The sequence below is a fragment of the Ascaphus truei genome, chromosome 1, assembly GCF_040206685.1.
Source record: "Ascaphus truei isolate aAscTru1 chromosome 1, aAscTru1.hap1, whole genome shotgun sequence".
NCBI lineage: Eukaryota > Metazoa > Chordata > Amphibia > Anura > Ascaphidae > Ascaphus > Ascaphus truei.
In genome coordinates this window covers 331,938,786-331,963,421 of record NC_134483.1, presented here as the reverse complement: position 1 = coordinate 331,963,421, position 24,636 = coordinate 331,938,786, and the positions used below count along the sequence as shown (strand labels likewise).

Genomic DNA, 24,636 nt, shown 5'->3' with positions numbered 1-24,636 from the left:
AGTGAAACTTCTTTGTGTTTTGTCACTGTTTTGTCATAGAAATTGTATTTGTGATGGTGATGTTTTTAATTAAATATCAAAACACAATTTCAGTGCCAAAACGCAAAGAAGTTTGAGTTAGAAAGCGTGTGCGCAGCACACACACCCTGTTTTACCTATTTGCATTTCTATATGGATAGTAGCTGTGAATTCCTCTTGTGCGTGTGTGTCTGTGTGTGTGTGTGTGTGTGTGTGTCTGTGTGCGTGTGTGTGTGTGTGTGTGTGTGTCTGTGTGTGTGTGTCTGTGTGTGTGTGTGTCTGTGTGTGTGTGTCTGTGTGTGTGTCTCTGTGTGTCTGTATGTGTCTTTGTGTGTCTCTGTATGTCTGTGTGCGTCTGTGTGTGTGCATATATGTGTTTGTGTCTCTGTGTGCGTCTCTGTGTGTGCGTGTGTGTATGTCTTTGTGTGTGTGTGCGTGTGTGACTGTGTGTGTCTCTCTGTGTGTGTCTCTGTGTGTGCGCGTCTGTGTGTTTCAGTGTGTGTGTGTGTGTGTCTCGGTGAGTGTGTCTCTCTGTGTGTGTCTCTGTGTGTGATACGTCTGCACCTGTGCTGCGTCTCCGCGTGCGGGCGGGGCCGGCGCCTACTGCGTAGTCATGCTCGGCATCAGTACTGTGCATGTGCAGGCCGGCGCTTACTGCACAGGCGCACCCGGCATCACTACAGCGCAGGCCGGCACCTACTGCGCTTACTGCACAGGCGCACCCGGCATCACTACAGCGCAGGCCGGCACCTACTGCGCTTACTGCGCATACGTGCCAGGCATCAGTAATGAGCAGGCTAGCACCAACAGTGCAGACGCGCCCGGCTGGTGCCTACTGTGCAGGCATGCCGAGCCACCGGCAACGGCTCTTGCGCATGCGCGGCCTCGTCTGCCAGCACTTCCGTCTCCATCAAGGTGATTTACTACTAGGTTACTACTAGGTTAATTTTCATTTGGTAGGTCCCAGCATAGAAGTTTCACTTAAAAAATAATGAAAATTTAATATGTAACAACGAGTTGTTATTAATAACTATGTCTATGACTAAGGATAAAGGAAAGTAGAGGCAATTTGGTACTGTATATTGCATATGGAATTTAAACAAATACTAATCCTGACTTGCTATCAAAACCTGTGATTAATCCAATGTAATAAACAATTAAAGAGCGTCCGTCATTATTAACTGTCTATGATTGAATCATATATATACTTTAACACAATGTGTGATATAACGCTCACTAAGTTATGTAATTATGTAATATGATGGTAGCCTATAATATCAAGATAGATATTGGGTGCTACCTATGTACTGATATGAAATCGTATTTTCAAAGAAGGGAAAAGGGCCCTTAATCATAAGGACCTTCCCCAGCAAGAAGCACATTAGTGGCGCACTCCCAGGCTGTTAAAACTTAACATTTATTATGCTTTAATGTTAAAATAATGATACACATATATAATAATTTTACCTAAATCAACAATTGACCAATGTCGCAATGGTCAATTGTTGATTTAGGTAAAATTATTATATATGTGTATCATTATTTTAACATTAAAGCATAATAAATGTTAAGTTTTAACAGCCTGGGAGTGCGCCACTAATGTGCTTCTTGCTGGGGACGGTCCTTATGATTTAGGGCCCTTTTCCCTTCTTTGAAAATACGATATATATACTTTATCATCAATCTGTTATTTGATTTTTAGAAACGCAGCGTTACTCTATGACCTTTGTTTCAAATTCATAATTATCCAATATAGCATTTTTTTTAAATAAAAATGTAAATAGATGCAATTTAGCAAATTGTATATGATTTGGAAACAGAGGCCAATAAGGCAGCCTTGAAATCTATAACCGCAATCACTCTAATGTAAAAATGAGTAGTCATAATTATTAAATGTCTATGACTGACGATAATTGAAAATATATCCAATCACATTAGTTGATTTCAACAAAGCCATCGTTATTGTATGGCCTTTGTTTCAAAATCAGAATGATCAAATATGCATCCCAAATTGTGGAGACTTAAAATATATATTAATGCAATTTGGCATATTGAATTTGAAACAAAGGCCAATAACGCAGCCTTGAAATCCATAACCGTCATGAATCTAATTTAATAAATAAAAACTAGTCGTAACATTAACTTTGAATATTGTAGGAACAAGTCCTGAAATTGGTGCATCAAAAACACACTCAGGTAATCAATCCTCTGACGCGTTTCGTGCCTGTTCTGGTGCTTTATCGAAGAGTGATTACACTGAGTCAATATGATATATTTTGTAGCTGGTTGATGTTGGATGTGTCGCCCGGGATGTAGCAGTAAGCAAGATGTAACCTGGCATCCTGGCGGGGCGTGCACAGCACTTCACCGCGATCTGCGGTCTGTAGGCAGCTTTTCTAGGCGTGGGGGCGTGGCCAAAATGGGTCAGGGGGCGTGGCCATGACAGTAAGACCATTAGCTTGATGTGATTTGTGTTGCATGAGGACAGCAGCAGACCTACATCTCCAAGCATTCTATGCGGCTACGTCGGGGATTGAGTGCAGAGATTCTTCAAAAGACTGGCACAAAAACAATCTGTGGTGCTGTTATCGGTCACAGCTGGTATAATTGGTTGGTTTCATTAATGATGGATGGCGCCATGAGGAAGACTTTATTTCCTGCTTTTGGAGCACGGAGCATGAATATAAAACAGAGGGCAAATAATCAATAGCACTTGATTAGCTGCTACCTCTTTATTCTAGATGTTTATGGAGGCTGGCACCCCCTCAAATATTCCATATAGTTAATGTCTCTATATTTATGATGAGTTAGAAACAGTATGGCCCACAGTCAAAAGAATTAACTAATTTATGCTGCACAATACAGGCTGCTGAAACGGAGAAAATGTAGAAAATAGCTGAAGCGCTCAATGCAGGTGTAATAATCCAAAATAAGCCAAACCACTAAACCAGGGTACTAATAATTGATATAGTACCTAATGTGTAATAGTATGGGTACTATCCTCCTGAAGACAGGTGGCATATGGTACAAGCCCACTTACCATCAGTCTCATTGGCAGGTTCCCCTGAAAAATATGCAAATACTCACATCCTGGTGGGGAAGGTTGGCAGGCTGTGCAGCTACTAAATGCAATACAGGGAAAAAGGAGACCAAAAGCGCACCAGCACAAACGGAGCAGGAAGGACCCAAAACGAAAAATAATTAAAAGGGCACTTTAATGTGACAAAAGACCCATCCAACGCGTTTCGAACGTCACAGCGTTCTTTTTTTGAAAAAGAGCGCTGTGACGTTCGAAACGCGTTGGATGGGTCTTTTGTCACATTAAAGTGCCCTTTTAATTATTTTTCGTTTTGGGTCCTTCCTGCTCCGTTTGTGCTGGTGCGCTTTTGGTCTCCTTTTTCCCTGTATTGCTGAAACGGAGAGCAAGGGAATTTATAGTCTACAGATGGTGAGTGGAGAGATTTAACCACAGAGTAGAGACCTTCTGGCTGGGCTATTATTTGCTGGTCTGCCATAGCACACCCCTTATCATCCCCGTGAATCACAGCTCCTGCCCACAGAGATTAAACATCCTCTGATTGGCTCACTGGCGCACCATGTGAAGCGTCGCCGCACGGGAACACAATCCTGTTGTATCCCGTGCTGGCTGACGTGCCACCGTATGAAGTGAGCCAGGAAGCGAGAAGTCACCGAGGACTGCTAGGGAGGAGGTAAGGGGCTGGTGAGAGGCGCGCCGCCGTCTGCAGCAGGGACCTAACCTAAGAAGTATCAACTATAACATTGAAAACACAATGTAACGAATCCAATCAAATGAGACACTAATCCATCCATGAAACAGAAAATCTTATGGATATGGAGTATTCAGAAAAAAACGATACAATGTGTTAACAACAACAACAGTTTGACATATAATAAAAATGTATAACACACATGGTCTGCATAACTGTGTCAAAAAACAAATTAAAAACAATACCTTGAAGAACATGTACAGTATATTGCTATACTATATTATAACTGTTGCCAGCATGTGTAGTTGATAATGAAATTGAAAGAATTAATAATAAATGTGTGTAGGCAATGACACTAGAAATATAAATTCTAGATACTCGATATACGTCAATATGTCAAACCCCAAACACAGGAATTCATTTAATCTGCTAAATAGTACACCAATATGAATTGATTTCCAGATGTAACATCAAATTGCAAAGCTGTTATGCCGGTGCTGCCCGCAGACCAGACTCGTCCCTTATACTGAGGTGGGGATGTATATGTGCACGCACCCGCAGCAGAAGGAGCGTGTCCGGAGTGTGGTGTTTTGGCGTTGCCAGGCCAGGTGGGAATAGGTGTAGCAATACTTATCGGTACCGGTACAGAAGAGACGAAGTCGTTGCCGTTAGCCAAGGTCAGGGAGAGAGAGATCCGGGAGGTCGAGGTCCAAGCTGTGGTCGAGGGATGAGAGAAGCTGCAAGGTCAGGTGAGAGCCGGGGTCCAGAGCCAGAGAGGAACGTCCGCCAAGCCGGGTCGCAACCTGAATAAACGAAGAGCAAAGGGAGAGCCAGAATAGACGTCCGCAAGCAGAGACTGTCGAGCAATGTGAGAGAGACAAGACATGTACTATATATTGCGGCTGACCAATAGGGAACGGAGGCAGTCCTGGAGGAACATGAGGAGCTGTCCTGGATTGGTTCCTATGATATGCAGCCAGGTGGGGAGCTTTAGGGTTAAGCGGCAGCCTTTGTGAGATTTGGGGGCGTGGTTTCACTGCTAGTGCAGTGAATAAATTATCCTTGCCCGGCGCACGCTCTGTAAAGTCAAAGAGTGCGCGCCCGGGACCAGAGGGAACCGCCAGAGCCCTGAGAGACCGCGGGACAGCGCCGCCCCACCGGGAACGAGGGGGGTGCCCCCGCACAGCGGGAGCAGGTCGGGCGAGGTGAGGAAGCCGTCTCATGGCAGTGGGGGCATTCGGAAGTGAGGAGGGGTTGCGCTGTGAGCGCCGCGATCCCCGCATCCTCACAAAAGGGAGCATGATCAAACATATATATTTGGCATACAGATAAATACATGAATCTCTGCATGGCCATAAGCATTGGGTCACAACATCCCTGTATATTGTGATAAAGCATCCATTAAGACACAGTTTAGTATATAGATGCCTCTAACAAATGGAACATCAAAATTACATAGAGCCACATGGAATAAATTCACAAAATGACTTATCTAGTGAATATACATATGGCTGTATAATACACATAAAGTAATCTGTTTGATACATGTATTTCAATGGTATATGTGATTTGGAAAAAAGAGACAAAACTCCCAATGACATGACAACACCAAAGAAATATCACATATTTAAAGTATGACTATCATGTAGAACTCATTAAATGAATAATATCCTATATACCCCAAAGACATACTCACAAGCAAATGCCAACTAAAACAACTATGATATCTAAATACTAGTAAATAACATGTGGTTTTTAAGAGATCAAAGAATGTATGCACATCCTGATTCAAGCTGAGGATCATTGCTTCGTGTGTCAAGAGTTGTTGGTGCTGCAGTTGGATGAAGAGGATGAATGCCTCCTTCCCAGCAAGGGTAAGAAACAGTTTATTTGTGTTTTATTTAATTGTGTATTTTTATCATGTCGATTGATTAACAATGTTGTTCTCTGTGCCCCCGTTGAGGGCATAGATAACCACATTGACAATCAATGCCTTTTTTTAACTACTGTTTGTTTTTATTTTATTGTAATGTTTTTTATTTGTAATTTTTTTTTTTAGGTTGCACATTGGGTGCCAATTTGGCTATCTGTGCCCCCATTGAGGGCTTTGGTAACAACAGTGACAATCAATGTTTTTTTTTCTAGTGTTTCTTATCTAATGTTCTGTAATATAAAAAAAATTTTAATAGTGTATTTTTTCTTTTACTATCACAAATGTGCAAAATCACTATTACCCATATTTGGCTACTAGGGCTTTTTCCCATTTGTGTGTGGTGATGTGGGTAGAGGCGGTGGGTGATGGGGGAAGTTGCTTCGGGGAGGGTGTTTAGGCCAGGTGATTAATGGGTTACTGGCCAGTAGCTAGTGTTTTTGATTAAATGTTGGTGCCACAGAAGAGGAAGAGGAGAGAGGCCTTCAACCTGGCAGGGGTAAGTACAACTTTTATTTACTATATATTGGCTGGCTTTTGGTTTATTTTTAAATGCGCTATTATCCAGATATGGATATTAAGGCTTTTGCCCATGACTGTATGTGTTGGGGGAGGGGGGGCGTTGGGGATAAAGGGGGTGGGTAGTAGGCTGGCCATTGGTTGCCAATGTAGCTATCTATGCCAGTTTTAGGGCATAGTTAACCACAGTGACAAACAATGGATGGCTAATGTACTTTTTAAAATTGTATTGTATTTTGTATTGTATTTTATTGCACTGTATTATTTATTTGGATGAACAAAAAAGAAAATACTGGCGCACAACCAAGAGTGGGTCCCAAACAAAGTTGAATTCAAAAATATTCTTTATTGATCCATCTAAAAAGGTGGAAGTAAACACCCTCCTACGCGTTTCGTGTTCAAAAACTCCTTGATAAAGTGTTTTTGAACACGAAATGCGTAGGAGGGTGTTTACCTCCACCTTTTTAGATGGATCAATAAAGAATATTTTTTTAATTCAACTTTGTTTGGGACCCACTCTTGGCTATGCGCCAGTTTTTTCTTTTTTGTTCATCCAAGACTAGCATCTTCACACCAGGCTGCACGCCATTCAGGACTTTGGAACAAGGGGTATTTGTGAGTATTTCTCTTTACATGCATGGTGAGTCCAGGATCCATCCCAATGAGGGTTTGATTGGGTTTTTCAAGCCACATTTCTTACCCTTCAGGGTTTATTGGTCCAACTGGGGACTTTACTACATTCACTAATTCATTTACCCACTTATCCAGTCCTGTTTATCCATTTATTGCTAATATTTATGCACCCAAAGGATCCAGCGTTGAAGTGCCTATTGTCACTGGAAGTTTGGATTATATTATTTATTTGAATTGGGCAAAAGTGCTATTATCCATATTTGGCTAAAAGCACTTTTGCACATTCCTGAGTGTTGTTGTTGATGGTAGAGGGGCTGGGTGAAAAGGGTAGTTACCCTGTGGTGGGTGGTTAGGCCTCATGGGAGGGGTTGACCCCTTCATTACCTTTTTTCCGCAAATTTCATAGGGGGTTATGCACTAAGCAGTGATAAGTGCTTTTAAGTGAGATAAAAAGCCATTATAGCGTGATACTGCCTGCTGTGAGATTCACAAAGCAGTGATAAGTCTTTTAAGTGAGATAAATGCCTTTATAGGGCGATACTGTCTGCTATGAGATTCACAAAGCAGTGATAAGTGCTTTTAAATAGCCATTATAGCACGATACTGCACTGTTATCACTGCTTTGTGAATCTCACAGCAGACAGTGGGCCTCATGCAGTAAGCGTTGATAAGGGAAATATGGCCATGTTATAGCCAAAATTGGGTTTGAGATTCAGTAAGCGCCGATAAGTGCTTCATATCGCCAGGTTTCGGAGCCGATAATTTGGTTATGGCCAGTCGCCTGCCGATAAGCCTGTTTTCGACACTGATCGCCACTTTTTTAAATCGGCTGGATTCAACAAAAAAAAACAGCTTATCGGGGCTGATCGGCACTACGAAATTGAGATGTTATGGCCGATTTCTCCCGCCAACTAAAGTTGGCAGTTTGGACGGGAGAACGATCGCTAAGGCTGCCGGAACGGCACTTAGAAAAAAAACATCTTCTGTACATCAATGGAAGTCAATGGAGCGGGGACGTATAACAGTATAGTACTGTTTACGTTTCATTGCTCACAATACAAACGTCATTTGCATTACAGTGTGGGGGCATTCCCTGCATTGTGTCACAGCTGATGTGTCTTATTTGCATAACATTCGACTTTTACATGTTTTCAGCATTTGCGGGTCACATTACTCATCATGTGATGATGTGGCAAGGGAAAATACTATACTACACTCTTAAAGGAGAACCTCACATCATATCACACATTTTACTCAACTCAGCGACAATTATTTACATGATGTCACACATGTCACACATGTCACTCATACACAGTATATTCATCTTCCTTTACATTACACAATGCTTGTAATGTGACACGCATCTTTAAACGTTCATGTACATCTGTCTTCTCATGTTTACATATACTTTTGGGTCCTCCCTATTTTCATGACGTCACTTATTGGACGCTCAATCACATTGCATGTTTACATTGTAACCGTTGCATTACAAGCACTTCAACCTAACTTATACACACATGTACAGTAATTCATCATTGGGACACCTTGTAAACTCATTCTATACCAACTATCCTCCTTACACAAATGCATGCATATGCACACGACTATTCATTGTTGCCAACATGTCACAATAACATGGATAATTACACATGTTACACAAAACTTTTCCCACGTCAATCTCAGCCTTTTTGTCTCATTACATGACTGACTCTTGCGTTCACAAGTGTTACATGCATTGCACATGCAACTATTTATTTGCAAGCAATCTTTGTACAAAGCTTCACGTCACATCATTGCCAAATATCATCATTCCCTGCAGAATACACACAACAAATACTTAGAACAACAAGTGCACACAGCTTGCCACAGAAGTACTTTATTATGTTAATGTAACACCTTGCATTTTACTATGTCACCTGACATCATCACATACCTATTTAAAGGACGCACATTACCTGCTCATTCACAGCTACTCATTTCAAAATGTTGCGAATGTTTAGGAGACGCAGGAACATTCTTTTCTATGACATGCTTGCTGATCAAGAGAATGATATAGGGCAAGGTAGGGACACACCGAGGGACAGTGACAGTGACGCGGATACGACAGGGACAGGGAGAGGGACAGGCCGAGGGACAGGTAGAGGGACAGGAGATCAGAGGAGAAGACAGAGGAGACAACTTGTGCCTCGTCCGCGTCTGTACAGGGAGAGAACCCTGTTAGATGGGATGAGTGAGGAGGAGATTGTAAGTCGCTATCGTTTGAGTTCAGCAGCAATCTTAGCTCTTTATGAGGAGATAAGGGGGGATTTAGATTTTTTCACAGCCAGAGGTCGTGCAGTCCCTGGGCTTGTTAAAATGCTGTGCTCATTACATTATCTTGCTTCCGCGTCATACCAGACAACTGTGGGCATAGTGGGCGGGGTCTCGCAATCTACATTCTCGCGGGCCTTGACCCAGTTTCTCTATGCACTCAATAGACGCGCTAGGAATTATATTCATTTTCCTACAGAGGCGACAGAGTGGCTGGAAGTCAGGACTGGCTTTTATAATATAGCAGGGATACCATGTGTGCTGGGTGCAATCGATTGCACACATGTTGCTTTGATTGCACCTAGTCAGAGTGAGCATGTGTACCGCAATCGGAAGCACTACCATTCACTCAATGTACAGGTGGTATGTGATGCCACGATGAGGATAATGCATGTGGTACCCAAGTTCCCTGGTTCCAGTCACGATTCCTCTATCCTGAGGAACTCTTCAGTCTTCCATGCGTTCGAAGAGGGACATTTTGAACCTGGTTGGCTGCTGGGTGAGTACATATTTACATGTTCTAACACAAAACACATGTTGATTTAGGAATGTTGGCATTGTACAATTTGATCACTAATGTCAGCTTATGTGTGCTCCATTCATTATAGGTGACTCAGGATACGGAATTAGGCCGTGGCTCTTGACTCCGGTGCTAAACCCTCAAACTGAAGCAGAGGACAGGTACAATGCAGCCCATATATCTACAAGATCTGTTATAGAGAGGACATTTGGCCTACTCAAGACCAGGTTTAGGTGTCTGGACAGAACTGGTGGGGCTCTTCTATACAAGCCTCAAAAAGTGTCTGATATTATCCTTGCCTGTTGCATTTTGCACAATGTTGCACTCAGGCACAATGTACAGTCAGACCTAGCTGAGGCTTTGGTAGACGAGCATCCCACCCATGTAGCTGCTGAAAATGAACAAACAGCCAGTGGTGGCCAGACACGACAGAATCTCATCAATTCATTTTTTTCTTGTAAGTACAAACTCATATGTTCCTAGTACTACTTTTATAGTTTAATTATGTTATATTAACAATAATGTTTCTTTATATAACCTTCTGTTAGGACACAGATGAATATGGGTTGCACACCTTTCTTTTCTCTGCTGTGTGCACAAAGGGATGTGGCACCGGTATGTTATTGTTGCACAGGTTATATAATCCCTCTTCAATTGTACTTTAGTTGTGTGTATGTGAATACAACTTGGGTAACAAAGCAATAATATTTTAGCATTGTGTTATTCCTTATGCTAAGACAAAACACATATTATGCCCATAATCATTCATGCTTCTAGTATGCTTACATACAATGTTATTGGTGCAGTGTAACATGTACATCCATATGATGTGTACACCAGGCTGATTTACATTTTGAATGTCATGAAATATACATGGTGTTGTACATTTAACACCAAATACACACTTTGCTGTGTTGTTTATGGTACTGAAGATGGCATGTCAATGTTTGCAATTTATATATTGTTCCTTTGCATTATAGGTATATCTCCAGTATGACTGATCATGGTATGTATATTTGCTGACATCTCTCATAAGATGTGGCTACCTCAATCTTCCTATAATTATTGGAACTAAAAACCCAACATATTGGTTTAAACACAAATGTTACATATATGTACTTTCTGTATCATGTATATGCATTTAGCTACTCTTGAGCTTTCATGTGCATTGTATTACAAAATGATTACTCACATTTCATCACATTTTATGTATGTTTCCTTATAATTTCCATTAATGTAATATAGAGGTGGTTGGAGAAAAGGGGATAACTGTACTTATTTGTTTACTTACGGGAGCACATTCATCACTAGCATAGACACACTTTTTAAGACAACTGTTTGTGTCTCTATCAATTGGTGTAGGATCCATGTATAACACCGACAAATGATAACACCAGCTTTATTATGGTAGCTTATATCATCATATTGACTATACTATGTATTTCTAAACGATTAATAAACACAGTAAACTATAGTTAGTTAGGTTAATGAAATATACACAGAAACGTACTTCATAACATGATGGTGATGTCATATTCAGAACATCATGCATTGGAGGGGACCATAACATCTGGCCAGTAACATTATTTGCTACAGTCCCAAACCATTTTATCTACATACCCATGTAACAAGAGATTTTAAAAATAAATGGCTACTTGGTTGTAAGTGTCCTTTACATTGGGAGAAGGAGTGGCTCACTGAGTAAAGACACACACTGGCACTGATAGTTTGAAGCAGGGGAGTCTGGTTCAATTCCCGGTGTGGGCTCCTTGTGACCTTGGCCAAGTCACTTTATCTCCCTGTGCCTCATGCGGCAAAAAAACATTTGTACGTTCCACGGGCCAGGGACCTCAGGCTGAAACATGTGTCTGTAAATCGCTGCGTACAACTAGCAGCCCTATACATGAACATGCTCATATTATTATTATTATTGTTACATAGTTTCGACAGTCATACGTTCCATTACATATTAGAATACACAAATGTGTTAGCAGAGTGGGAATGGTTGTTATATATAAAACACACCATGTCATAAAATGTTAGTAGTCATTAAAGAACACTCAATAAAAATTCATGAGGCATTCTTTTGCAACATCATTATGTTAATTAAGTGCTTATGCAATATAGGCATAAGGGTATCACATTTTTAATTGTTTGTTAATAAGCGCTGCAAGCAATATAAAATTAGTTCCATATGTAGTATAGTAGTCGGTGGCTCCTCCTCACAATCATCTCATATAAAGGTAGACTCTTCTGAAATCATACATTGATCCGATTGTATCTTCCCCGACATCTCTGAAATACAGCAAACACATGATGGTCAAAGATGGCACCTTACTAGATATGCATCCGTGACAACGCGTTACGCAGCTCTATATGATTGTGTAGATACACACGTCACTCACTTATATGTTAGAAGTAAAACTGTTCATCAGTATGTAATGTTTCTTTAAATTTGTAGCAGGCATAACTATGTATAAGAAGTGAACGTTGCCTGTATACTGAAAGATGTGCGCGCACATCTTTGTGTGCGCACGCACTTCACGCTTGGCTCCACTAACTGTTAGCGCATGCGCAAAACAAAGCGTACGTTGTGCGTTCAATACATGTTGAAAATACCAGTAAACATAACATCTTTATTTCAAATACAATGAAGACGAAACTACATTCGTTCTAAACGAGTACATCTGTATTCTTTTTAAACAGACGTGTTTGAACAGAAAGCACGGCCGATAACACAATGCGCAAATGCAATACGTGTGACGTCATGTTAAGCCAGCGTGAAACGCACGCTAACACTCCTCCCACTCAATTAACATTCGGCTAACGCCCAGGGTACGCCTACAAACACTGAGCCGCACGCATCACACACTGCAGTTACCGTTACTATAACAAAACATGACAGCCAATAGGCTTTGAGGCGCGCACGTCGCTTGGGGGCGGGACTTACATCACTAATCCTTTTTAAGGACGCCTTGGCCCATGACAAGGGTCCCACGTCATACGTGGTGGACCCGGTTTTCAATGTTGTAGATGTTGCATGATAACAAAACAGGTATGTGTTAGAGTAATGGTAAAATGTTGCTAATATGTTTAAAGGGATAGGAAAGTACGTATATTTATTCCGTCAGCAATGTGTACTACTCTTTCAGGTCCTACTATATTGTATTAGGAAACAATTTGTTTGTGATCGCTACATGTTATGCAGTCTGCAATGTTACGCTGTATCCACGCATTGAAAGTGAAAATGGTGGTTACAAAAAAAAAAAAAATTTAAACGCAGAGTCAACGCATAACGATTGTTATATTTACCATTCTTCTAGAATTAACTCTTCGCCTGGCTGCAACTGGTCGCTCCAGAAATGCAAGCCATTTTCATCCACGCTTAACCCAACCGCTGAATCCAGTATGGCACATATCTCCTCCAGGATGCGCTCATAGGAATCGCCACTGCTTTCTTCAAATAATTGGTCGGGAGGTAGGTTCATTTCTTCCGGTTCCCATTCCAATGCAATTTCAGCTGAAAGGCTTGGTACATAATCATAGTACTTTTGTTCTTGTACAATGTGGGTTTCAGGAATGGAGGCTGCAGATATTGCAGCACGTATCGATTCAAACGGATCAGTAGTAGCGGATACATTGCTATTGCCATTAGGAATAAATATGCCTTTCACGACAATATAAGTGCCGTCTTTCAGGATAAATTGTTTTTCCGGGGCAATCTTCCAGAAACCATAGGTGTGTTGTAGCTTATCCTGGTCACGTTCAAAAAAGTCATTACTTGATAAAGTGAATCTTATTGAGGAATTAAAATTCCGTGCATGCTTACGGTCTTGGTAATAAGGATATTTTGCTCGAATGAAATCATCGATTTGGCGTGTGCTTGCTTTCTGTCCGCGACTGTTCAAGATGGCTTCACAGATCATGTACTTATACCCTAAAAGGGGATTAATATTGTTAACGAATTCATCAGCCATGTCTGAGTAGCACAAAAGCTGTGTGCAGGTCTGTGTTATTTGCTCATCAAAATGAATGTGCTGAATGGCTAACAAACTCCTGTTTTTCCTTGTCAAGGTCAACAAAAGTAACTACTTTGACTCCTTATTTCAAACGCCAATTGGATTTGTTTGTCTAATTGGGTTAACAGTTGTGGTTCGTGATATGGGACTGTGGGAGAAACATTTCTCCTTCTTTTATCTCGTTTGTGAAAAACATCCCTAGACTGTGAATGCGTTCACATAGTGTTTTTTTGAAAACTAACAAAGACCAGTGTGTGAAAATATTTCTTAGCCAGGCATATCAGTAAAAACACACCTGCAAAAAGAAATGTTTTTTCCCCGCTTACATTTCTGTGTGTATGTGAAAGTCTGGTTAACTCCCTGTCTGCATGAGTTTAAATACGTGTGTATATATATATATATATATATATATATATATATATATATATATATATATATATATATATATATATATAAATATATCTCTTATAAAAATATATATATATTTATATATAATATTTTATTTTTTTTTATATTGCAGGAGTACACACAACATTGATGGCATTAAGTATACCTTGTATGAAACCTATTTAAATGGTGAGAAACATGATTGAATGAAGTAATAAACATTTGTTTAAGCACAATACTGTTAGAGTCTCATACTTAGGATATTTCTCAAACATTAGGCCTGTATTATTAAAATAGTGTGCTTTCACAAGGAAGCATGAAGTGTATTAGTTTGTGTATACCAGTTTATATAGTACTATATATATATATATATATATATATATATATATATATATATATATATATATATATATATATATATATATATATATATATACACACATATATACATATATATATACACATATATACATATATATATACACATATATACATATATATATATACACATATATACATATATATATACACATATACACATATATACATATATATATACACATATATACATATATACATATATATATACACATATATACATATATATATACACATATATACATATATATATACACATATACACATATATACATATATATATACACATATATACATATATATATACACATATATACATATATATATACACATATATACATATATATATACACATATACATATATATATATACACACTCACACACTCACACTCACACTCACTCAGTGTGTGTGTGTGTGTGTGTGTGTGTGTGTGTGTGTGTGTGTGTGTGTGTGTGTGTGTGTGTGTGTGTGTGTGTGTGTGTGTATATATATTATTATACATTCTGAGATGTTATAGAAACGAACACACAACTGATTAAAGGACAAAATTACAATGGCCAAGCAAGGCAAAGGTAAGTAATAATTTACACATAATCCTGCTGTACACGTACAAGAAAGATGTTTGCACTTACTTAGGTGTTTTAATAATTGCATGTGACTAATATGCATATGCAATTCTTACATCAATTAACACACCCAAATGCAATGTTTTGCTGCAAAGTCAATGGCAGCTTCTCTAAACTTAGCAACTGGCTCCTGGTGGACCATTACTGAACAGACGATTACAACATAAATATTTATAACACAATTAATTATGAGTGTTAACATTTCCAAAACTTCACGTGTACAAGAACATAGTTGAAAGTTTGGAAACAACACAGTCTTCAGCATACATACAATAGTAATTAGATAATCTGAAGTCAACAAAACAAGGCCAAAGACATATTTTCTGAATTATAACATTTATTTTTTTTGTTCCTTTTGCGAGCGAGTAACAGGCCTGCTTGTTGTCTCTTGAATTTTCCTTTTTCTTTTGCCACCAACTTTAGGCACAACAGAGCCACTTTGAGTGGCCTCTGGCACTTCACGGGCAGGGCTTGTGGCCAGTGACTGTTCACCTACGGGGCTTGTGGCCAGTAACTCACCTACAGGGCTTGTGGCCAGTGACTCACCTACAGGGCTTTTGGGCAGTGATTCACCTACAGGGCTTTTGGGCAGCGATTCACCTACAGGGCTTTTGGGCAGTGATTCACCTACAGGGCTTTTGGGCAGCGACTCACCTACAGGGCTTTTGGGCAGCGATTCACCTACAGGGCTTTTGGGTAGTGACTGTTCACGGACAGGGCTTGTGCCCAGTGACACATGTGAGCAAGTTGGTAGACACTGCACAAGTGATGGTTGGTCTGTTTCATGTGTGTCTTGTTTTGTTTTTGTCGCCTCCTTTGTAGGTGTCTGCTGCTGAATTTGTACAGATGGCAGCGGTAGGATGTCATCAGGAACCTGCACAGCAATGTCTGCTACTTGACCGGTAACATTTGGGCCTGGTGAATGAATATCAGATGAATGTGGTGAAAACTGACCTGCATGAACAGATCCTGGCTGGGAGGTGTTGAATTGTGGTACATTAGTCATTCTCCAGTAATTAGCTTGTGTTTGCTGAACAACTAATGCTTCGAATGAGGTGTTGATTTTTTGCAACTGTTTAGGCACTTCAATGAAGACTCTGTGGAGATGTGCCAATTGTGATACTGTTTCTTCCTGCAGTCCAATCATCCTTTCCAGCACTGTCATCATGTCTGAATGGCGACGATTTTCTGCGTCCACTATTTTTCCCTCTGAAGCTACAATTGCATCGTATGTGGAAGTTGATGGACGATTTGGCGGTACAACAGTTTCTATTGGCACCTCTTCATGGTCACATGATTGTATTTCAGTCTCTTCTGTGGCGTCATCCTCATCATACTCATCATCCTCATCACCATGATGTTCTAAAAAGAAATGTACACATTATTAAATGGCATGTTAATGTATGCTGTGTTACTATGTAATTGTACTGTGTCCTAAGTAACACCTAACATGTTAGCATACGTTTTATAACCTCATTAAAAACTACCTTGACTTACGAATAATGTTTGGACTCAGTATGAAATATGAATGAATGAAAAGTTGCTCTAAACTCAGAAGTCCTACATGATAATTAACATCACTAACACAATACATGTTGCCTTACACTTAATTTTCACTGACACTAAGTAATCCTATTTAAAGAAGATGTGCAAAACAAATAATGCACATGACAACATAATATATAGAAGAGCACATATTATATGGCCAGCAAATGATACACTCACCTTCTAGTAGTGTTGAGCTGGCTGACCCAGGTGAAGACACTTGTTCCATCTCAGGTGACACATGTCCTCCAGGGGCAACTATATATAACAATAACATAAGTTTTACATTTACATGTGTAAATATTGAACAAACACTGTTCTGTATGTTCTGTATGTTCTGTATGTTCTGTATGTTCTGTATTTATGATTAACTAACAACATCAGTTCCTTAACCGAAAATGTGTGTGAAAGTGAACATAAATAGTTGTAATAACACTGTACATGCCTGTGTACTTAGAATTTTTGAGTTCCCTAACATACAACATACTATGTTTCTGCAGTAATGCGTGAGGATAAATAGATTAAATGAGTACATAAAAATCATATGTTGTGTAGTGATATCAGTATCATAATGTACATAACTATCATGAGATGACCATTCACAATGGTTATCATGAAGGTGGTCATATTGCAAAAAGTGTTGTTTTTGGTAGAGGATATGTGTGGTACATTAATCGAAGATGTGGCACACCTGAATGTGGCTGTGACTCAACAAGACAACACATGCAGTGTGTGATAATGTGTCTTTCATAGTAGTTCAACTATAGATATGAGTGAACTAATGTGTGACGTACGGTTTGATAAGTAATGAGTTGTTGGGGCATTTAGTAGCTAGAGTTAAGCTTTCAAATGAGTGTGATTAACTTCAGTTGTGCTATTCAGGTTGTAAGAAAGGTATTCCCTTCCCCAAAAAGCCTAATCAGCCACACCTTTCAATGACTTGAAACAGGTGCAAATGGTGTGAACTAAGTTGACCGTGAAATGAGGCTGTAATTAGTGTGTGTGCTGAACCCCACCCCCTCTGTTGAAGTGTATGCTGTGATGAGATATTAATTGCAGCTGCTTTAACACAATGGTAGATGAGCTAAGTAGTCATCTGCAGTGTTTAAGTTATGAAAACAATGACATAACATATGATACGTGTGCCTCATTATGCTGTCTGTATATGACATAAAGCAAAAATGGACCTTTTCATAAGCAACTATAGATGTGTTAGTGCCAGTGATGTTTGTAGGCCGTTACATGCAATTTCTTTGATGCATGCTTAAAATAGGCAGTAATGTCATGTTTGTCGGAGTAAAATCAATAAAATACACAATAATATGATACATATTTCTGTTCTGTACCTGTAGCTACTAATAATTTCTCATGAACATGTGTTACACATGTGTACTACCCTGTTGTTCCCCATCTTCGCCCACCATCAATTGCTTCCACTGCAGCTATGCATTTTGGGAATTCACATGTAAATGAGCACGCAATGGCACGTGCTATATTAGTTACTGCTTTTAGTAGGACTACTACATATATGTCTATTTTGAGATATATATATACAGAATCAGACATATACATATATAGATGCAGGTATGCTTATATTGTGAAGACAGTATAAAAAGCAGTGTAAATATGCAAAATAACTGTAAGCAACGACACGCCTAGTACAGTAATATTTATCACCTGCTGGAAATTGTGACGGATAAATTCCAATGTCACGGTCACCAGCCAAGCCTTCCACGACGACGGTAAGTAATTTTGGCCGAAGCAGCTCCTCCAATGGAGTCAATATGAGACGTTGTGGTGTGGGCCCACCTCCAGTGCCAGTAGCATGCACGCGTTGGTCTTGTATTTTCTTTTTCAATTTGGACCTAATATCATCAAATCTTTTCCGACAATGATACTTGTCCCTGACACTATTCCCACAGGCATTGACACCAATGACTATTGTGTCCCACATTTCTTTTTTGCTTGCTGCACTTGTCCGCCCTTGAAAAACATATAAAAGATATGAGGTAAATTAATAATAATATAAGCACCAGTTTCCTACACTGCTAGCTGTTCCAAGAGATAGCAAACATGCTGTTTTATGTGTAATATGTGCAGCACATGAGCATTCACTACTAAACCTATACATGTAAGCAAGGTTGCATTCATATTGTATGCAGTTCTGGCAAATTGACCGCCTGTGTTTAGTTGTCCTTGTAAGGCATGATAAAAAGCTGTGTTTCCAGACTAATTAACATAGAAAGATATTCTGAACCCATATTTGCATATGAACAAAACTCAGATGACCTAGGATCACATGTATTTGAATAATAAATGTAAAGTTACACTTACCTACTAAATGTCCATAGAGACTGTCATAGTGCTCCAGAATGCCAGTGACAAGAGCCCTATTTTCCTGGTCATTGAAGCGAGGATTACGTGGCTTCTCCACACGTTTTTTCCGAGCAGGTTTAGGGTCAGAGCTTGGCTGGTGCTGACTGGACTCTCCTTCTTCCAATGGAAGAGCCTCCAAAAGCTGGCCACCAGCAAGCACGCCACCACCAGACACCCCATCAGCAACTGCGCCACCAGCAGCACTCCCAGCACCAGCACTCCCACTCCTAGCACCAGCACTCCCACTCCTAGCACCAGCACTCACACTCCCAGCAACAGCACTCCCACTCCCAGCAACAGCACTCCCACTCCCAGCAACAGCACTCCCACTCCCAGCAACAGCACTCCCACTCCCAGCAACAGCACTCCCACTCCCAGCAACACCACTCGGTGCACCAGCAACATCACTCCCCTGAACAGTACGTTCACTCCGACGCGTACTCCCACGAGTAGCACTCCCACTCCCACCAGCATCACTCTTCCCACGCTTTGCGGGCATACTTCCAGCACTCACAAAAAACAGACAAGAAATGTACAGGCAATCACACGACCCACTTCCACATATAAAACAAGACAAAGATGTAAACAAAACAACAAAGGACAAAGCTCACCCAATACACAACAAGTCTCTCAGTCAATATGCAAATCTTCAATCGTCCAGCTCTGTGCGTCTCTCTCTCTCTCTCACTCCCAACAACACAGAGAATGATTAGCAGTACACGTTGCCTTTAAATATGGCGCGCAATCAAAAACATGCTTGTTTCGCCTGATTCAGCAAGATTTGTGATTGTGCAACCTAACAGCACCCCGCCACGCACGCCGATACACCTGTGTGTGATCGGCTCATCATCGTGAGAGTGGGCGGATTTGTTTTCTGGTTGATTTTGAATGTATTCGGCACTTACTGCATACGGAGAGGGAAAAACGCCAATAACATGACTAATCGATAAGCTTGCCGATTTCACATAATCGTCGCTTACTGCATGAGGCCCAGTATCACGCTATAAAGGCAGTTATCTCACTTAAAAGCACTTATCACTGCTTTGTGCATAGCACACAGAAAACCCACTTATCACTGCTTAGTGCATGACCCCCATAGCGTTTGGTAGAAATATGCCAACCCGATCAATGTAGCAATGAACTTATTGAAGTTTAGTGAATAGAGTCTCATTCTAGTAACTAAGGATACCCTTTTGAAGTTCTTTTTTGTTTGTCGACTTGACATATTTTTCAGGTGATGTTTCTTAGCATGCCACACAAGTTCAAATCAGGGGATCTGCAAACATAGAGACAAAGACAGTATGGTTATTGACAAGAAAAAACAAACACACATAGCAGCACAGTACAGTTAATAGTATACAGTACTACTGCTCAAAATAGTTACAGTATTTACTTACTCTGGCGATGTTTTGACCCAGTTGATTCCACATTCCTTAATAACGATAGCAGAGGCACTGTGCTTTGGTTCGTTATCTTAGAAGAACCAGTGACCAGATGGGAAATCTCATCTAATGCATGGTACTATCAGGGAGATAATGGCTTACACTGTATCCATGATTCCTGGAAAAAAAACTAATGTAACACTTTTATACAGAGACATATTCAGATACATTTACAGTACTACTGTCAAACATACTGTATACTGTCTAACACTGTTATTCAGGGACAGGGTAACACCTAGATACTGTACAATTAGAGTACCATGGTAAAACAAATAGATCACTGATCAAATATAACTTTGGGTCCTGGTCCAAGATTGTCCCCCCACACGAATCTTGAGTGAATGCTTTAGCCGAGGTTTCAGGGATAAACTTTTTCTTCCTGAATGCCATAGTAGCAAATCTTTCCAGGGCGAATGATGGATAATCTGAAAATATAACATCATCAAACCTTTTTCCAATCTCAATCCATGCACGTACTTGGTCAACTCTTTTTATCTTGTTAGCCTACCTTATCATGGCAAACACTCTGCAATAACAAGAAAGAACGGGTTAAATTAATACTATTTACAGTAGGATTTGGTTACCATAGACAAATACTATATAACATACCCAGAAAATGTGATTTGATGAAAGTACTGTACTTCCTAGAATAAATCATACATAATAAACATGTTACAAGCAAGGTAAACAAGCATTAAACTTTTTAGAACCACAGTATTTTTGTACAGTAAAGCACTTTACCTGACATGTCCACATGTCCAACTCAAATCGCATCTCATTTAGCTGATGCTGGTCTCACACACTAAGATCATGCTTCTTCTGCAGAATCTCCTGAACCTCTGCATCAGAGCTCTCATCATTTTCACGGCTGATCTCATCTACTAGCCGCATCGCTTCGCTGTGAAAATATGGAACATGATAAATATTAAAATAGTGCAGGTACATAGGCATAATGTGTGGCTGTGTGAAGAAATACATTAGAAGCATACTGTAAGTGAATATAGTCCTGTACTTACTCGGTTCTGACCCGGCGGACCCTTCTATGAATCTTAATCTTCCCTTGTGCATGATACCGAACACAGGCTACTGACCACTGGATGCCCTCTTCCTGTAGCTACCGTTGGATGTCTGTTGCTCTGTATTCCTTCTCACATGTTCGCCATGCTATTTTTTTTTTGTCATTGCTGCTTTTCAGAAACACTGAAACACTAATGAATCTGATGGGAATTGCATCTATTTTATACATTATGCTGTATTGTATTGTAAAGCAATAGGAAAAGATACAGTTAGGTCCGGAAATAATTGGACACTGATACAAGTTTTGTTATTTCGGCTGTGTACCAAAATCAATTCAAGTTACAGTTAAATAGTGAATATGGGCTTAAAGTGCAGTCTATCAGCTTTAATTTGAGGGTATTCACATCCAAATTGGAGGAAGGGTTTAGAAATTACATCTCTTTAATATGTAGCCCCCTCTTTTTCAAGGGACCAAACGTAATTGGACAATTGACTCAAAAGCTGTTTCATGGACAGGTGTGGGCTATTCGTTCGTTATTTCATCATCAATTAAGCAGGTAAAAGGTCTGGAGTTGATTCCAGGTGTGGCATTCGCATTTGGAAGCTGTTGCTGTGAACCCACAACATGTGGTCAAAGGAGCTCTCAATGCAAGTGAAACAGGGCATTCTTAGGCTGCAAAAAAAAGAAAATCCATCAGATAGATAGCAGGAACATTAGGAGTGGCCAAATCAACAGTTTGGTACATTCTAAGAAAAAAGAACGCACTGGTGAGCTCTGCAACACAAAAAGGCCTGGACATCCATGGAAGACAACAGTGGTGGTTGATCGTAGGATCCTTTTCATGGTAAAGAAAAACCCCTTCACAACATCCAGTCAAGTGAAGAACACTCTCCAGGAGGTAGGCATATCATTATCCAAGTTTATCATAAAGAGAAGACTTCACAAGAGCAAATACAGAGGGTTCACCACAAGGTGCAAACCATTCATAAGCCTCAAAAATAGAAAGGCCAGATTAGACTTGGCTAAACAATATCTAAAAAAGCCAGCCCAGTTCTGGAACAGCATTTTTGGACAGATGAAACTAAGATCAACCTGTACCAGAATGATGGGAAGAAAAAAGTATGGAGAAGGCTTGGAACGACTCATGATCCGAAGCCTACCATATCATCTGTAAAACATGGTGGAGGCAGTGTGATGGCATGGGCATGCATGGCTTACAGTGACACTGGGTCACTAGTGTTTATTGATGATGTGACAGAAGACAGAAGCAGCCGGATGAATTCTGAAGTGTATAGGGATATACACAGATAAACCCAGCGTTTTGTGATGTCCATGCGTTCCAGACTTCAAGCAGTCATTGCCTGCAAAGGATTCTCGACAAAGTATTAAAAATGAACATTTTATTTATGATTGTGTTAATATGTCCAATTACATTTGAGCCCTTGAAATAAGGGGACTGTGTATGAAAATGGTTGCAATTCCTAAACGTTTCAAACAATATTTTTGTTCAACCCCTTGAATTAAAGCTGAAAGTCTGCACTTCTATTGCATCTCGGTTGTTTCATTTCAAATCCATTGTGATGGAGTACAGAGCCAAAATTATGAAACTTGTGTCAGTGTCCAATTATTTCCGGACCTAACTGTATATGCCTACTTTTGACACCTTACAAATGTAGCACCACCCAACATCGAATGCTGCACCTGTGACTTCAGTGGTACTGAACATAAAAGCTCACAGAAATTGCATAGCCACACTCACTGATCTTGATCAGAACTTGTTCTCTTGTGCTGTCAGATAATGTATCTTGTGCTTGAATAATGGATCGATCCTGCGTCTATGGACATAAGAAATTGCTTGCTGCTGCTGTTCCAGCCAAACTCCTGAGAAAACGAAAGATGCCAGCTGTACCAGAGCCCACCAACAATAAAAAACCTACAGTAAGTGTGCAAAGAAAACAGAGCAGCACCCAAAACACCAAAGGTGAAGAATCCGGGAATGGCGGGTAGAAAGAGGAAAATGGACAAAACCCATTTCACTCAAGTTATTTGGCCCAGAGTACCGGCTTCTGAACCTGATGCCCCCATCCCCATCACTCCCAGTTCCAGACCCTGCTCACCTCGCCCCGGATCCAGCTCAGCCTAACCCAGTCCCAGATCAACTCAACCCAGATCCAGCTAAGCCAAACACGGTCCCAGCTCACCTCGCACCTGACTCAGCACAGCACAACCCTGTCCCTGCTCACCTTGCCACAGATTCAGCACAGCCCAACCCAGTCCCGGCTCTCCTCGCCCCAGATCCAGCTCAATCACATGCATGGAGGCACTGCCGGGTGGATTTGGAACACCTGTCCCAACGCAGCCATACAGGGACAGAGTGGAAGGAAAGTTGGACCTGATTTTTGTGAGAATGGAGAGTATGCAGAGAGACATCAATTTTCAAAGCACCATGTCAGTTTTGAGCAATATTCCCAGTGGTGCAAACATGTGAACCTTGATGGCTCGAGCAGAAAGAGGGCAATTCGCACCAATTTGAGGAGAGCCTTTTGGACTGCACTTGCCTAGGCAAGAAAAAGGACCCCTTTAGAACAAGCACTCATATCGTGATAAATGAAAATAGATAAAATGAACCTTTAATAATATATGGAGTTTAAAGGGAAACACACAACACTTTAAAACCAGAATTAAATAGCTATCTCCCAGTCCTGTTTTCCAGCCTGGTTGCCATATGAATCTAGGGAACCCTATGACAGCTGGCATATGCAGAATGGATTTTTAGCTTATGCCTCAGTGTGGTATAAATGTTGGAATTAGTATAGTGTCTGTCAATGATGTACCGGACAGACAACTTATAAGTATACCTAAACTGAATAAATTGTAACTCTAAGAGAGTACTCGCTGATTAAATAGTGAGTGGTAAATGCACGGTGTCTCAAAACTCACATACTAGATATATGTAAAGATAAATACATCCAGAGATGGTACTCAAATCTTCGAGAGTAAACAATATATAAAAAAAAAGGGTCCCTAAAGACGACGCACAGAATAAGTTAAAATAGAACTATAAATCTACTGTGTAGCTAGGGAAAAAGGCTTCAAGCTGGAAGCATAAGATATACTGTGTACAAAGGTCTTCCGCAAGGCACATTAGCAATGTCTGTTTAATACCATAAAGTGCCTCAGCCTAT

General features: G+C 40.3%; 1 protein-coding gene and 1 long non-coding RNA gene across 2 annotated transcripts; one reads left to right on the top strand and one right to left on the bottom strand.

Moving 5' to 3' along the window:
- Positions 1–12,962: 12,962 nt before the first annotated feature.
- On the top strand, positions 12,963–16,550 carry LOC142470868 (uncharacterized). Its single transcript, XR_012789349.1, has 3 exons — positions 12,963–13,136; positions 14,198–14,253; positions 15,893–16,550. It is a non-coding gene; the product is annotated as an uncharacterized LOC142470868 (long non-coding RNA).
- LOC142470858 (uncharacterized) lies at positions 15,390–18,586 on the bottom strand. The gene is made up of 3 exons (XM_075577659.1): positions 18,293–18,586; positions 16,796–16,873; positions 15,390–16,432 (listed from the first exon to the last, which is right to left on the bottom strand). Exons 1-3 carry the CDS (start codon positions 18,567–18,569, stop codon positions 15,408–15,410), a joined length of 1,380 nt encoding a protein of 459 aa, XP_075433774.1. The 5' UTR covers positions 18,570–18,586; the 3' UTR covers positions 15,390–15,407.
- Positions 18,587–24,636: the final 6,050 nt, after the last annotated feature.

What these genes read in the sequence shown, in the direction of transcription:
- LOC142470858 (XM_075577659.1), bottom strand. Translation starts at nt 18,569, where the DNA reads ATGTGGGACACAATAGTCATTGGTGTCAATGCCTGTGGGAATAGTGTC. An exon ending in TCCGTCACAATTTCCAGCAG is followed by an intron (nt 16,874 to 18,292) that starts GTGATAAATATT and finishes TGTTATATATAG; the next exon opens with TTGCCCCTGGAGGACATGTG. An exon ending in CAGCTCAACACTACTAGAAG is followed by an intron (nt 16,433 to 16,795) that starts GTGAGTGTATCA and finishes ATTTCTTTTTAG; the next exon opens with AACATCATGGTGATGAGGAT.